Raw genomic sequence first — 16,840 nt, 5'->3', positions numbered from 1 at the left:
ATATTATTTTGCTTACATATACATATACATTTCAAAAGTAAATTCAATTCTCTTGAGTCATTTTTGTTCCCTTTTATATGTATCCAGAAATCAGCTGGCAATAGTTCACACATTTGTATTTCAGGTCAATTAATCAAAGTTATTAGACTCTACTGATTATTTACAGAACACTAAATTCCTTAAAATTCAACAACAGCTGCATTATACTTTAAGACTGCCCCTCAGAAACCCTAATTCCCAGTTTTAGTATAGATACTGAGATAAGATTGAAGTTGTACAACGTTATTTAATTCAATGACTTTCTTTTATCAAAAGAAGAACTTAAATATACAAATTCATTCACTGAAGTCAAAGACAAGATTCACACAGAGCTTAAGCCACTAAGCATGGCACAACAACAACAAGTCTCCCCATTCAAGTAACTTAAAATCAGGTAGGGGAGGATACATAGATACATCATGAAGTACACCAATTCATGACATAGAAGAAATATGGATAATTACAGTCAGAATACTCCAGAGTTCTTTCTATTTGAGGAATACTGTGAAAGTCAGGAATAATCTCACAGAGGGGTACCATCCATGCTCAGCACTAACAAGCCACTCAGTAGTTGAGAGGGTAAGAGGTGGTCTAGGGCTGGGAAAAAGGTACATAAGTTGGAAAATACAAGTGACAAAAATGGTTTCTATGATTATTACAATGTCAGGGGTGCCCAAGACCACCTCTAGATTTGGTGATTTCCTGGAACAACTCACAGAACTCAGCATGTGTTTGTTTTGGTTAGGACTCAGCTAATAGATAAAAAGCAAAATTAGCGAGGGGAAAAGGCACATGAGGCAAAATACACACAAACAGATGTGATATTCAAAAGTCCTCTCTTAATAGAGCCATACACAACATACTCCGATCCTCCAAGGAGTGACAGAATTGCAACAACAAATGAAATTTTATATCCAAAGGATACTCACCTGTACCTAGGAATCCAAGGTTTGGGGGAGGCGGGTGGTCATATAGGCACCTTCTGCCTAATACATATTTAAATTCTAGACCTCCAAGAGGAAAGCAAGTCTTCATTAGAAAACAATGTTTGTGCCAATTTAGGCAAGTGAGTCCCTTTTTTAAGTTCTGGGAATGGTGGGAATCCTCTTGAAACCACGTTACCATAAGCCAACCAAGGGCCAACCTTGCAAGCATGTCTTTTTAACAAGAGCAGTCCTGGACTTGCAAAGTTTTTTCTCTTTGCAGGATTATTATAACTACAGAACAGTTTATGGAATGTCTTGAGAATTAAAAGATCTAAAAAAGTTTCCTGAAGCATTCAATCTTGTCATTAATTTTGATAATGCTTTGTAAAATTAATGAGAACATTTGATACTCTGCCACAGAGGAACTTCCTAATGGTTTATTTGTTACTCTTCATTGTTAAGAGAGAACAGAAGATAAAAGGTCTTAGTCAACAATCAGATTACTGACAGAAATGTTCTGGTGACATGACTAACATTACCTCAAGTTTTCACTCATTCATTTTTCCTCTAATCATGCGCAAAGTTCTTTTTGAGTTTAGATTATCTTTAAATAATTGCAAGCAATCATAACCTATTTTATCCCTCATGTTCAGGTTAAAATATGAACAACATTTTCATGTTATGAAAACAGTGTTTGATAAAAAAAAAAAAAATTGGATGTGTGTACTAGTTTTTTTTCACAGCAATAACACCAGGCTGAGACTTGAATGCCTTCAAACATTTCATTGACCAAAAGAAATTAAAAAACCGTGTCAACTTTCTCTTTTAAATTTTGATCTGTCATGAATTACAAGTATACTGCCCACAGAGCTAGCCTCCGTTAAATGGAAGAAAGCTAGTTTTCCAAACTCTTTCAACCCAACTGTTATCATCCATCCAGAGCCATAGTTATACAAAGTGTACAAAGGTTATGGAAAAAAATATGAATTTTTTATGTCCCATATTAACAACGCACAATTTATACTTTCTACCAGTGTGCTGAATAAGAGGTCTACCTACAGAAACAGTGTGTCATTTTTACAGATAAATGGCAAATAAAGGAAACTTTAGTATATAAAAACCAGCTAATTATAAATTGTTCTGATAGAAGACCCTTGATACTCTTAAGGATAACGTTCTGCTGTCGCTAATAAAAAAGTACAATCACGAAGGAAAAGCTGACCCCTGATGTTAAATAAGATTTATTTTATCTCCAGACTAGGGTGGGAATAAGTTTGGCTAAAATTACTAGGGTGTAACGAACATGATGATTATTTCCATGTGTCAAATACAAGAGAAAGAAGTCTTTCAAGTTTATTGGGTCCAACTTTCATAGAACAAAATGGCCTTGAGGTCAGGTGTGAAATCTTTTTTGTGCTATTAATCTTCATCTGAACATGAAATTGTTTTTTTTTTTTTTTCCTTTTAGCTTCAGTGACAGGTTCTAATTGCCACTTTTCCTGTAAGAGTAATTTATACAAACAAGGAGAGAACATGGAGTAAGAGAGTCCTCTTGAGGATTTATGGTCATCATAAAAAGTTTGTAACACTAGCTCAAATTATTTTTCAATAAGCCTAAAACAATTTTGCATAAAATAGAAAAACAGGTTCTATAGACCACCTGGTGCATACGGATAGTTGGCCTAAAGTTATTGTTTGTTCGTATTAAATGACCACATGTTAATTTTGCAATAAATATACTAAGTGTATAGTATTTGAAAAATAATTTTATACTCTTAGCTATAATAGTTCCATTATAGTATAGTATAGTTCAATACTTCTAATCTTTGAAACTCATAAGTTCCTACTATGAAATATTCTTAGGATGGGAAATACCCTCTAAATTAAATTAGACCATATAAGATAATATGGGTGGACATTAAAAATAAGGAAGGGCCAAAAAAACATTCCTGACAAATCTTAAGGATGTCAAAAAAACACAAAACAACAACAACAACAACAACAGTGGAAGAAACGGTTTTGTGTCTGGGAAAACCAGCTTCATTTCTTAGTTTCCTCTTAATGTTTCTTACAGTTTTGAATTAGCATTTTCTTCTTTGACCATCTGTTGTTTCTGCTTCAGTGTTTTCTTCTCTTCATTTACTGTAATTAAACTACTTCTCTATTTCTACCAAGTCTCAGTTCATGTGCATCTCTGTATTTAAACAATTTCAAATGCATCAAATAGTACAATCGCTCAACTATGAGAAGGATTTGCAGGCATACTTTATAACCAGTCATGTGGTGCTGTTTTCCCCTCCCTTCCTTTCTTACTAACCAGGGGAGATCACAGAGGACAATAGTTCAGTCCTCTGGTGTTCTCAGGCCTTTTCTTACTCTTACACAGTGGCACGTGGTGCCTGGAGATTACAAAATTGATCGGAGATACCACAGGAAGATAACCACTTTACCACAACACAAAGAAAGTGCTGCTTCACTGCACAGATTAGCTTGGGGAAAACAAAACGAGATAAGAAAGTTCCCACCAGCTAAATGTCAAGAATCACACACACTTACTGGCAACACTCAAATACCAAGCAATTCATAGAATGCTTCTGCTTAACTACTATTTAAGCTCTATTATAACTGGAGAATGCTAATAAAAAAATAAAGAGTCTATTATATTGTACAGGATTGTAATTTAAAGGTGTAATATTTTCCAGTGAACTTAAGGAGCTAGATCTTATTAGCACGAGTGCCAGTGTTCCTGAGTGGTATCCAGAGATGGAGAGGGAGCTAGGTTGTAGCTGAGAAGGTTTACAATGGAAGGAAAGTCTCCCCATACTTAATGGAAAGGATTAGTAATACAGAGAACATGGACAGTAATAGCAACAATGGCAACAAAGTACACATACTGTGCTGTAATAATGACCAGAAGAGGTTTGATTGCGGCTACCATGTGCATGTCTAACTACGGCATTCCACTGGCCCCGAGATCATCGCCAAATGTACATTTCAGTGGTAAGGATGTGGGAATCACAGGAGAGCAGAAAGTAGATTGGGACCACAGTCAAAGAGGATATTGAACAGACACGAGATGAGGTCCAATAAATCCCTGCCCTCCATTTCGGTAATTCCACAAGTCTACTCTAGAGCATCTATTTGAGCCAAAGCCTGTGAACTTAATACTATGATTTCTGACAAGACAATCTTCTCGCTTTATTGATCTTTGACATCATGTATCTATGATGTCCTTTACGTCCATGTATCTTAGCATGGATTCCTTATATTGTACATAATAGGACAAAATAAGGTACATGGAAATACAGTATATTCTCAGAAATAGCTCAGGTTGTAATCAGCCAAAATAGAATAGCTCTGAGAAATTAATTAGCATTCTACCCTGGGATAGTCATAAAGTAAGCTGTTTCTCAGCTATGATTAAGCTAATAGAGTACTAGTTTCTTAGCTAGCAAGTTCTCTAAGATTACCAGAGCTAAATTCCCTGTTTCATCATATACAACCAACAACCAGTGATACTTGTTAAATATGTTACCTCTGCTCTTGCTGCTTTGTTTTTCACAGTCAGTTTATGTTAATACTAATATTAATACCACATGCTTGCTTTGAGAATGAATTAACATATGAAGAATGTAACATACTCTCTAACCTATAAGAAGTACTACTAGATGTTGTTAGCTAGCATTCTATTACGTTAGCCTGCCAGCCCCACTCCAGTAGACCATCAAACACAATAGTGAATGGTTATGGTGCAGCTTTTATGCTGAAATAGTCCTAAAAACAGTACCAGTGTTATCATTTATGGGTCATGGAACAACAGTTCAGATACTTCATGTTTCTGAACCTCAGTTACCACATCTACAAATTGAAGAAAAATAAAGTCTACAAAGAGAAGCCAGTTTATTTACACTGCAGAATCTCAAAAGTGTTCAAAAATTGGCTTCACTAGGGATCTTTTTGAGAAGTCAAATTAGATCTGAAGAAAGTGGGCAAATTCAGTGAGAGTTTGTTCTGTGGTGAGACCACTCCGTTCCCTCCCTCAAGCTGTTAGCCAAGTGGCCATCTTTCCACTTGAGCAAAGACTGGACCTTTCCTGCACAGATAGGTAGAATGAGAAAGGATCCAAAGTGAGGCACACCCTTTGCCAACCAGAGGCAATGGAAGTATTTCTCTCCAATGAAGTTCTGACAAGGCCCTAGAAAGGCCTACAAAAGTGACATTAAAGATTTTCTAACAAGTGTCAGATGATCAGCAATTAAACCCTACCCAAGTCGACAGATTCACATCAGGTTTGTAGTGTCCCATTGTTACACAGGACTCAGTGTGTTAGCAGACATGGAAGCACATCACTAACGTTAAAAACAGAAATCCATATGGAATAAAATATTTTTTAAAAAGGAATTAGAAATGAAAAACATGGAATGGAATAAACCACCCTCAAATTGAACATATTAATAGATATGTAAGCTTGAATGTATCAGCGGTATAGGAAAAAATGTATTTTTTCAGCCTATTTAAAATCTCTTTTCCAAATTTATTTCTTAGCTCTATAATGGTTTGATTCTTGCCATCACAGCATCCACATCTTTCCTAAAAAGTTTATATATAGTTTTTGCCTGTCCAAAGTCGTATATTTAATATTATCACAACTCCATCAGATTTTATTCTCAACTTAGGCAAGGAAACAAAGTCACAGAGGCTGGGTAACACGCTAGGGTCACAGTGTTGCTTCCTATCAAAAAATAATATTGTAGCCTAGGTGAACAGCTTTCAGATTTCCTGTTCTTAAGCACATTGCTGGGCTGCCTCCTCTAACATATTAGCTCCTCAGGGTAGAGACACCCCCATCTCAACTGTTAAATCTCCAGTACCCAGAGGAAAGACTACACAAGAAGGTGAGGTACTTGGTACATATTTGTTGTATGAAAGAGGAAAACAAAAAAGCCAGTATTTACACAGAAGTCTACCTACACTGAGCAGAATATTTATATTGTTATAGAAGTATCAATATCAATTTCACTAAAAGTGTTCTGTAACGATAGGGTTGTGATATGGAGGGAAGTTATATGCAAAAGGTCATCAGGTGACAGACCTAAATCCTTATAGTAGGAAGGCAACAGAAGAAATGCATATTTAATTGAAATATCCAGAAACAGTGGTATTTTTAAGCATGTTTAAAAAAATTGGAGGTGAAGGTACTAAGAAACAAAATCTCTCAGAAGACAGAGAATCCTTGCCTTTGGTGTATTGAGTATCATGGCTGGGAGAGGGGCAGGAGCTGCTGGCAAAAATGGAGTAACCGGTTTCTTCTGGATGGTTCCTTTAGAGGCCCAAAACCCATCCTCAACTTAACATGAGAAAACATGAGGAAAGTGCACAGAAATCAACGGGCCACTTCTAACAGAACCATTAAGATGAACAAATGGTCACATAAGGTCAAAGACCATACATTTATTATAAACATACATCCTTTAAAGCCTGAGGAGGATATAATTTCACTGTGGATTTAGAAACTGGTTTTCACTTTGCAAACCTATTTCCAGTTTCTGCCCCCAAACCTTTTACAGACAAAAATCAACAAACTGCTTTAGTGTTCCTGAGAGGCTTTTTGCCTAAGGATTGCCTTTCTAATTAAGCCCTCCAACTCTTTAACATGCTAATTTTATCCATTAACTTGTAGATGAAGTGGTTTCAGCTGTTATCTGTGCATCACACACAATGGGGCTTGATCTACAATTTCAGAAAAGCTGGATTGAAAATTTTTGCCAGCTTTCATTAAAGAAACTTGAGTTTTATAGCACCAAATTATTTTTTAGTGTAGTTAACCAGAGTTTTATGGACTGGCCAACAGAGAAGAGGATAAAAGGATATCAGCACTGACGCTGGGGAGGAAGCAAGGGCGATGAAGTGACTGGACCATGAAGTGGAAGTTCTCTGGAGCACGTTTGTGGATCTCCACCTTAAAGATCTCATCAGCGAGTGAAAGGACAAAACCTAAAGTTTAATGTATTGAGACTTCTGGAAACGCAATGTAAACTATCATCACTTGACCATATTCACGGTCTGATCCAAACCCAGAAGGAAGTGGAGAAACAAATTAGCAAAAGACACCCCAATCTGAAGAATGGGTTGCATCTGAGGTCCTCTGCAATTTTCTTCTAGACAAATCCAGTACTAGTTTCACTTCTGCATAGCCTTCAACTTGGGGCTTTTTTATTTTAATGTTTATTTTGAAAGAGAGTGCACACAAAGTGGTGGAGGTGGGGAGAGGCAGAGAGAATCCCAAGCACTCCCCCCACTGTCAGTGCAAAGCCAGACACAGGGATTGATTCTACACCCCTGAGAGCATGACCTGAGACAAAAATCAAGAGTAGGAAGCTTAACCAACTGAGCCACCCAGGTGCCCCTCCAACTTAGGATTCTTAAGCTCCAGACACTGGAGTTTGTTTGCTAAGAACAGGGTAATAATATCACCAATGTCATGCAATTGTTGAGGGATAAAACACTGTGTTTTATGTCTTGTAATACTATATTTCACCTATGTGATTAGGAGAAGGATAATGGAGTTTTCTGGCATGCTGAATGAAGGATGCCATATGCAAGCTAGTCCATAACCAACCTCAAGGGAAATGATTCATCAAAGTTGCAATCAAACCACTAGAAGCACGCTTTCTTTTGACTCTAAATGGCACAACCCAGGAGGTGAAATTTGAACACTTATCATGCCTGACAGAGGGAAAAATTAGAATAACCTGGATCAAAGGAAAATTGCACCTGACAGAGTTAAACAGGCAAGGAAGACATCATTCAGGACTATCACAGTAAGGATCGAGACTTACAAAAGGGAACAGATATTGAACTCAACTCCACTGTAACACGAGGCCATGGAGTTTTCAAGCACTGAGGTGAACGAGAAGGAGAACCGGCGATGGAGTCACAAAGAGTGAGGGTAATCAATGTGCACAGACCACGGGTGTTTGCTAATTGGCACTTACCTTAAATCTGGGTCCTCCTCTCCCACAGAAACTGGGTGACAGGGGTCTTCTCTTTCTTGATCATTACCTTTCAAAGGTATGGTTCCTAGTCCTTGAAAAAGCCAGTCCTGTGTTGTCAAACTGTCAAGGGGCTGGAGAACTTTTCCATCGCGCAGGGGCAGAGGAAATTTACAATAGCAAGTTTTTTCAAATAAAAGCTCTAAGAAAAAAGGGTCAGGGAAGTATAGGCAGGAAGAGATCGATCTGAAATTTAGTTAGGCTGAGGAGACTGTTAAGGTGATCTCAATTACCTGAGGCAATAAACCATTGTCACTTTAGGAAAGGTACTGTGTGTTGTGGTGAAAGCCCCAGACTGTGTGACTGTATCAACCCCCCTCACCTCCACACACAAGCTGTGGGACTGTGGGCGAGACAGACAACCTGAGCTACAGCTTCCTTGCTTGTGAGAGAGTAATAATAACTGTACCCAAGGCCTGGCGTAAAATAGCTGCTATGTATTAGCTATCATTAGTATTCTTTTCACTATCATTACCGAATTAATACTTGCTTGGCAATTTAACACGTTAGAAATGCTAGACTCTGGGAAGGAGAGAAACCAATTTCAAACGGTTAGAGGAGATAGTAATTGTAAGAAACTAGGCCACAGGACATTGATCTGGGCTGCCTCTCAATAATGATGTTCCCCTCGGAGATTACTCGAAGCCACAACCTCAGGAGGTTTGAGCCTAGGATTAGATGGCTTGAATGCTGTTCCTCCCTGAGGCTCAAAGTGCTGGCACTCCAGACCCAGGCACTCTGCCCACACCGGGTCCTGGAAGTCCTCACACCAAAGCCTGGACTGAGGAGGGGTAACCGAAGTTCCCTTAAACTGAGTCCATTACTACCCTCAGGGTCCACCATGAGAGAAGAAACATACCACTATCATGCATGAGACCTCATGGGTAGTGCAGCCCTCCTTCCCTTACACAACTTAACGCAAACTAGGACACCGTAATGATTCCTGGGCAATGCTCTAGGGCCCCAGAAGGGCCAGGAAACAGCAAAGGGCAGAGGCTTCCAAATAGCTCAAAGAGCTCAATGCCTCTAGGTGCTTCTTCCAGAAACAACCACGACCTTTGTGTTTGGTGAGCACAAGAATGCCACTCCACTAACAGACACAGAACTTCTACAGAGTCACCAGTTCACAATCCTTTCTCGAATTTCAGATAGCAAAAAAACCCCAAATTCATGACAGAGAAACCACATGAATTATTTTCCTTTCTCCCTGATTCCTTTGCCAAATAGCAAATGTTGATGTATTAAAATTGCCTTAATTATTCCATTGAGTCGTTCTAGCAATTACATTCTCTCAAATTAATTAAAAAAAACGTTGTAGGACTTTTAATGGAAATAAACTTGTTCAAGCTGTAAAAAGATGGGAAAAAAGTTCTAACCCTTGATAGGAAAAGACCGCTTTGACACGCTTAAATCACAACGCTCCTTCACAAGAAGTTGTTTTCCTTTTTAATATGTTAACTTTGTAGACTCCCCAAATTATTTTTCACATGAATATAATCATTTCTGCTAAGACAATATTAGTTGAGCAAACCCCCTTCTACGGTTTAAAAAACAACATGAAACAATACGTATTTCTTACCGTCTAGTTCTAGAGGTCAGAAGTCTGAAATGGTCTCACTTGTGGTCTAGGGAGATCAAAATGGAGACAGGACTCTGTTCCTTCTGGAAGCTCTAGAAGAGAATCCATTTTTTTGCCTTTTCCAGCTTCTAGAGGTTCCTAGCATTCTTTGGTTCCTCCATCTTGAAAGCCAGTAACAGCAGACCCAGCCCTTACCACAACACTAACTCCTGTCATGTCTCTCTTCCACTCTCTCTCATTTTATAAAGACCCTTGTGATTCCATTGGGCCCACCTGGACAGTCCAGGCTATGGTCCCCATCTCCAGGTCAGCTAATTAATAACATTAATTCCACCAGCAACCTTAAAGCCTCTTTGCTGTGTCCTAGAATGTTCATGGGTTCCAGTGATTAAGATGTAAGACATCTGTGGATAGCCATTATTCTGCTTACACAAGCGTGGTTAGAAAAGAAACACGGCAGAGGAATGAGAGCCTTCCAGGCTCAGCCTCCAGCAAAACCACTGTGTTGCCTGAATTCTAAGTGGCATTATTATCAGAACGATACACAACATCGAGGACTGAAGCAGCTGAAGGCTTAAGAGACTTAATAGCCCACCACCAACCTTAATCAAGGCAAGTTCTAGGGGCTGAGAGTCTAGTGCTCAGAAGGATGAAATTGGCTTTTAACAGAATAAGCCTCTTAAATGGATACTTCAGTGGTGTTTATAAGATGAGCAAATGATGTTTAAAAACAAAAGTGTTACTGGTTTTCTATAGTGCTATGCAAAATACGGATGAGTCCCATGTACATTTTTGACTTTGAAGTAATTTGCAACAAACCACCAAAAATGAATAAATGAGATACGTTGAATAAGCCCTAAAAACAGAAAACAAGGCAGTATAAAAAGAATTAATGCTTGAACAGCCCTTGATTTCCACATGATAGAAAGCAGCTGAGAAGTTTCAGTATCTCTCGGAACTACTGCAACCAATGAGTAGTTACACTCTAATCATGTGTAAATTTTTTTTTTTAATTTGTGATTGTAGCAATACAGAACCCATTGGAGGCTTTTATAAAGAGAATAAACAGATTACAAGTAGACATATCAATAAAATGTTCTGTATGATGGAAGCAACATTTCTTATATCTGTCGTGGAAAGTTCCCACCACAATGGAGGGATAGAAAGCTGTCTCCATGACAGTCTTCACAGCAGTTTCCTTTGTAAAACACCTGAATCTTCTGGTTTTAACTTCTGAGATACATTTAGATTTATCTAATGGAAGCAGGACTGTAGAAGAAGACTATCAGCCTGAATTCACCTAACCTGAGCTGTTTGGGAGTTTGGTTTCTTTACTCTGAAGACTGTAAAGGAGCTCTTTCTTATCAGTATTGGAAGAACCGATGAACATTTCTGTTGTGATTTTAGAATGCCACAGATTAACTTTTTGATGGAAGGAGTTATAACACCACCTGCTCTTTAAATGTTAGTTTACATAATGGCTCTGCCAGATTATAGAGTTATTTCAGGGGCAACAACAGAAGTTTTAATGCCTCAAAAGGAATTATTCACCAGATAATGATAACAATCATTATCGAGAAGATAAGACCCCATTTCCTGACAGATTCTCAGAGGTAAGTGTTCCATAGATAGCAAACATAAAAATCTTCTGTTCCGAAGCATTCTTTCTTTCCCCCTATTGCTGGGGCTGTCCTTCTATTCACTGAAAATTATTATATGAAATAAAATCTGTCTTCCCAAGTTTTCCATTAAAAAACTGATTTGTGTGCTCCAGGAGGATGGGAAGGTTGTCATATATATGTTTGATACAAAGGAAAACACATTGGAAAAGTACAATTTATATTTAGCAACTGCTGTGAACATCTGTTAACTAAGGGACACATTTATTATTCAAGGCAATCATCAACATAACTATGTGATCATTTGTCTGAGAAACCTGAGCTCTGAGTTCAGAGAGAAATCTCTCCCTCTCCTTTGGGCTGGTGCAGAGGAGAGCAGGATTGTGGTTTGTATCAATTGGATTCTTGTCAAGATTATTCCCCTTGGTGGTGGCTTGACTATAGCTGAAAGAAACCTCTTTCACTACCCTCCCATCCATCACTGATTTGTTGGATACATTGCCAAGTGATTTGGGTGGTGGAGCCCAGGAGTGATATAGTACAGGGCTGATATACGAAATGTTTAACAACTAGGCCTGTGAAGGTAATACCCAATTAGGATGGGTCCTGGAAATAGAGTACTGAAGTCCCCTGCTAAGCCATGCAGTCTTTAAGTCCGGGCCAAGAATAAGGTCCTAAGGGAGGTAGTAGAGCTGTTGGCACACCCTGAGGACATCAATGGAACTTAAGACAGCAGCGACTTATTGATCTGAAGTATTCCAATGTTTTAACAACTGGTCCAAACAAACTGAATATAAGCTCTAGTATAAGCAAAGGAAATTTCATCACTGCATTGGGTTTGACCCCCCCCCCCCCAGAAACAGTAGATCTATGTGGCAGGCATTTCAGTCGCAAGATGTAAAATTCTCCATCTTTAAGATATTGTGCACTTAAAAGAACTGTTTTAAGGAATGAAAGGGTCCCACAGAAACTCAATAAAACTACTCATGGATCTTGCTATATTAGCTCATTTTTACTAGTAATAAGAGATTGTTTTTTGAACATTTAACGTATGTCTGCAGGGAATAATATAGCATGATGGAAAATGCTCAGACTTGAGGGCTAGCAGCCCTCAGTCAAGATCATGGTCCTACCATTTATCACCTCTGCAATCCTGGGCAAGTTGCTTCATCCCTGTGTGCTTTGGCTGGCATAGCTACAGGTAAGGCCAAGGGTACCTACTGCACAATTGTTCCCACTTCTGGATTGAGCAGCCTGTAGCACCTGCCACCTGCTAAACATGCCAAACTTTGTTTCCGATTTCTTGACTCTTTCCCCCACCTACAACATAAGTTCCGTGAGATTTGTCTTTTTTAAAAAAAGTTTGTTTGTTTGTTTGTTTGTTTGTTTATAGGAGGTGCTGAGAGAGAGGGAGACAGAGAATCCCAAGTAGACTTTGCACAGTCAGCACAGAGCATGACACAGGGCTTGATCCCATGAACCGTGAGATGGGACCTGAGCCGAAATCAAGTCTGACCCTTAACTGAGCCACCCAGGTACTCCAGGATTTGTGTTTTGGCTTTTTTTTTTTTAAACTGATTTGTGTTTCCATCCAAGAGGATGGAAAGGTTGTCATATATACGTGAGATATGATCTCAGGGTTTGTGAGAATGAGCACTGCGTTGGGCTCACCGTTTGCTTTTATATCTCCAGTGCCTAGATGTGTGGTTAGCACATAGTAGTTGTCTATATTCATCTGTTGAAAAAAACTAATAAATTGATATTGTACATGTTCTGGATCTTTTGTATCTATTAGGATGTTCTCTGTTGCAGTAACAGAAACCCTGAGTTAAAGTGGTTTAAATACTAAGGAAATGTGGTGTGCTTACCAGACTGGAAGTCCTGCACTAGCCAAGTTGAAGCGCTGTCTTTAAGTGTTTTATTCTGCTTCCTCTTCACTTTTTTGTCAACAAACTGAATTTTCTCATGCTGTCAAAAGTCTGCCAGCAACAGCTGGGGGAATTTAGTTTCCTATTTAAATCAAAGGGAGGTAGAGAAAACCTCTCTTGTATCCATGGGGTAAAAGCTGTTTCCCTGGATCAGATTGAAATTCATGAGCTCATCTCATTTGTTCCCAAACTTGAGCATGTATCAGACTCACCTGGAGAGTTTGTTAAAACATAGATTGCTGGGGTCCCCTCCTCTAGTTTATGATCCAGTAGGTCTCAGTTGGAGCCTAATAATTTGCATTTCTGACAAGTCCCCGGGGGATGCTAATGCTGCCGAACCATACTTGGAGAACCTTTGCCTGAACTGCTATGCATCTTTGAGGAAAGGCCAGAAGCCACCTAGCTGAGGCCTGGATCCCTGAATCAATCAGTGGTAAGAGGGATGGGAGGACCAAGGCTGGCTTGGATTTCAGAGGCCATTCCTATTGCTGAGGGCAGGATCAACTTCCCCAGACCTTCATGGGATACAATAGGGAAGATGGCAGGAAGAAGAAGCAGAATGGGTGGATTCTTGATAGGAAAACTGGCAGCTAAATAACCCTTTTAATGTAACAAGGAGTTACTTGTTGTTACTTTAATGTAACAAGGAGTTCTCATGACTAAGATTCAATTATCAGTGTTCAGTGGATTTCTTTTCCTTCCAGTGCCCTCCTACTTTGCATATACTGAGTCAGCGGCTTTCCACTATCGTTTATTTCATTCATCTATGTAGTCCATATCTGAGGGCCTGCTTCTCCAAGGCCCTAAACACTGCTCTGGGATAATCAATAGAAAATAAAATAGCTCTAAATTTAAGGAGTGGTCATTTAAAACTCAGTTACTGGGGAGACAGTGGAGCTAATGTCTTGGAGTGAATTTATTTTTTTAATGTTTATTTATTTTGAGACAGACAGAGAGAGAGAGAGAGAGAGAGAGAGAGAGAGGCAGAGAGTCAGAGAGAAGAGAGAATCCCAAGCAGGCTCCGTGGTATTGACTGGGGCATGAACCAATGAACCGTAAGATCATGACCTGAGTTGAAATCAAGAGATGGACACTTAACCAACTGAGCCACCCAGGTGTCCCTGGAATACCTTTAAAATACAAAAGTCAGGGCACCTGGTGGCTCAGTCAGTTAAGTTCCTGTCTCTTGATTTTGACTGAGGTCATGATCTCATGCTTTGTGAGAATGAGCACTGTGTTGGGCTCTGTACGGATAGTGAGAAGTCTGCTTGGGGTTCTCTCTCTTCCTCTCTCTCTGGGCCTACCCCCGCTCACGTGCACACTTTCTTTTTCTCTCTCTCTCTCAAAATAAAGAAACATTTTTTTAAAAAAAAACAAAATAAAACAAAAACCAAGAGTCTATAATACAAGATAAAATGTGTCAAAATCTAATAGAAAGTTTTGATTTATGTGAGGTCTGATTTCTTTACTTCATTGGCCTCTCCTCCAAGCCATGCTAACGCAACATCTACCTTTAGAAACACCACAGTTGCTATATCAGGAGGAACAATTCAGGCTTGTTTTAAGGTGACACATATGCTGCTCCCATCTATTTGCCTTATTTTTGAGACTAAGGACCTACTATGTAATGAGAACATTCTCTTTTCTATCTTATATATTATTCTAACAGATCTTACTTTTTATAAATACCACATTAACTTTTTATGTCATGGTCAATATATTTTTAAAAGATTATGAAAAAGGTTGTCAGTGATTATTATGGCTATTATTAGAAATTGGGGAAGTTCATTAATTTGCCTGAAAATAACAGATAGCTGTGGAGAAAAGGAAGTCTAGTGATAACTTTTTCCATCAGATTTTAGTTGTAAGGAAGAACCAACCCTTTTTAGCAATGCTAAGAAGGAAAAGAAGGGAACTGAGCCCCAAATATCAGTGAAGAATTGGCAAACATTTCCTAAAACAATGTTTAAAATGCCTATTGAGGAACCCTAAATATTTGACTTATTCAGTAGGAAATCAAAATCAGTAGGAAATCCTCCCTGTAAGAAATAAAGCTTAATAATTACCAAGATGCATACTGAAACTTTGAATCTTTATGGTACATAAATAAAAAAATACATATATTCTCATTACTGTGATGTTGATAACATGTTAAAAATCTAACATATGGCAGATAAAAATGCACACATATTTTTGTTCACATGAGATAATAAATAATGAGACATTAATTTTTACAGTTAATGCAGAATTCTCAAGCACACTTTATTTATATACCTACTGTTTCAAAAGGTTGTTAGGAGTATTAACTGTTATTAAACACTCAGGGATTCAGGATCAAGCTTATTACCAGTAGTTATTAGGTGCTCATCAGATGTTAGTTCCAATTCCTTATTTTCTCACACAGTCAATAGACAACAATTGATTACAACCATTTTACACAGAAGATTGAAGTTCATTGTGTTTAAGTCTTTCACCTAATATTATGGAGCAGGGAAAACACTCGAACTTCACCCAAATGGTTTTAATGACTGTTCTACTGTTCCAATGAGATGTGATATTATCTTCCTACTCATAATTTGGCCTGAAAATTCTTCCCAGATTTTTGGATGGTTGCCAGTATTGTGGGAATATACTGTGAGTGAATTTTTTTATGGCCCAGCATATTATCAATTTGGTAAACATCCTATGTGAAAAGAACATGGTTTCTGGTATTGTTGAGCTCAATGTTCTATTATTTTTTTTCAATGTTCTATTATTGAATACAGTGTTCACTATATTAATCAGAGCAGATCTGTAAATTATGTTGTTAATGTCTTCTACATCCTTACTGCCTTTTATCTGTTTTGTGTGTATGTGTGTCATTGAACAAGTTATAGGAATATCTCCCATCAGGACTGTGAATTTGTCCATTATTTCAGAAATCTGATTACTAATATAATAATCCTCCTACTCCATAATGTTGCCAAAATGACTTCCATGAAGTAAAATCAATTTCTTTTATTATAGTATTTTATTGAGATCAAAGAATCATCAATTATAAGATATACTATTTCCTATATTATAAAGAAAGGAAAATTCTCGCTAAGTAAAATCTATTATGATATACCACAATGACAATTCTACATAATTTTGTCATTCAAGACTCTTGTTCTTAAATTTCTTTCATTTATTTCAAGGCATCTAGCAATCTCTACTAACTTCAGTTGCATTGCACCTGAATCAGTAATAAAGCAAAGCATAGCTTCATTTACTTGTGGGAATGTTCCTTTCTTAGGTCCTCTAAGGTATTTGGTTTTTGCTGTAAAAAAAAAAAAAAAATAGGAAACTGAATTGAGTTCATGCTTCTACTTCTGAATATTTGTTTCAAAAATACCAAATGCATGGCTCACTGCTGTTTGTGACTTTCCTCAAGGACAATATATTTTTGTTTCAATTCTGAGTCATTGTCGAATTTTTTTGAAGATGTCTTATGTGACCATTGAACTCAATACATGCAGTATCAACCAAGCAGATCATTTAATTGAAGTGCCATGTGCCATGGATGCCACCTGGCCAGCAGCAACTTAAGACTCCTATAAATTATAAGATTTAACCAGGTTTCAGAAATGTGACTTAGAACTGATGAAATACCACTCTCAGCCATCTGATTCATCCTTTGAAATTATTAACTGTCACACTTTATTATATAATGTCTTCC

General features: G+C 38.0%; 1 protein-coding gene across 2 annotated transcripts in view; it reads right to left on the bottom strand.

Annotated features, from left to right (window-relative positions):
• The window catches only part of GPC5 (glypican 5), a 1,421,162-nt gene that overhangs the window by 666,694 nt on the left and 737,628 nt on the right, over nucleotides 1–16,840 (bottom strand). Inside the window, exon 8 of one of the 2 annotated variants that reach the window (XM_045055062.1) lies at nucleotides 15,385–16,441. The exons of the other annotated variant lie outside the window; for it this stretch is intronic. Within the exon in view, the coding sequence (XP_044910997.1) occupies nucleotides 16,263–16,441 (179 nt within the window). The 3' untranslated portion in view covers nucleotides 15,385–16,262. Of the gene's footprint in view, nucleotides 1–15,384; nucleotides 16,442–16,840 lie in introns of those variants that run through there. 2 annotated transcript variants of the gene reach the window in all.

This window comes from Felis catus, chromosome A1 (assembly GCF_018350175.1).
Source record: "Felis catus isolate Fca126 chromosome A1, F.catus_Fca126_mat1.0, whole genome shotgun sequence".
NCBI classification, from domain to species: Eukaryota; Metazoa; Chordata; class Mammalia; order Carnivora; family Felidae; genus Felis; species Felis catus.
Note: the sequence above shows the minus strand (reverse complement) of the source record. Positions and strands in the feature narration are given on the sequence as shown.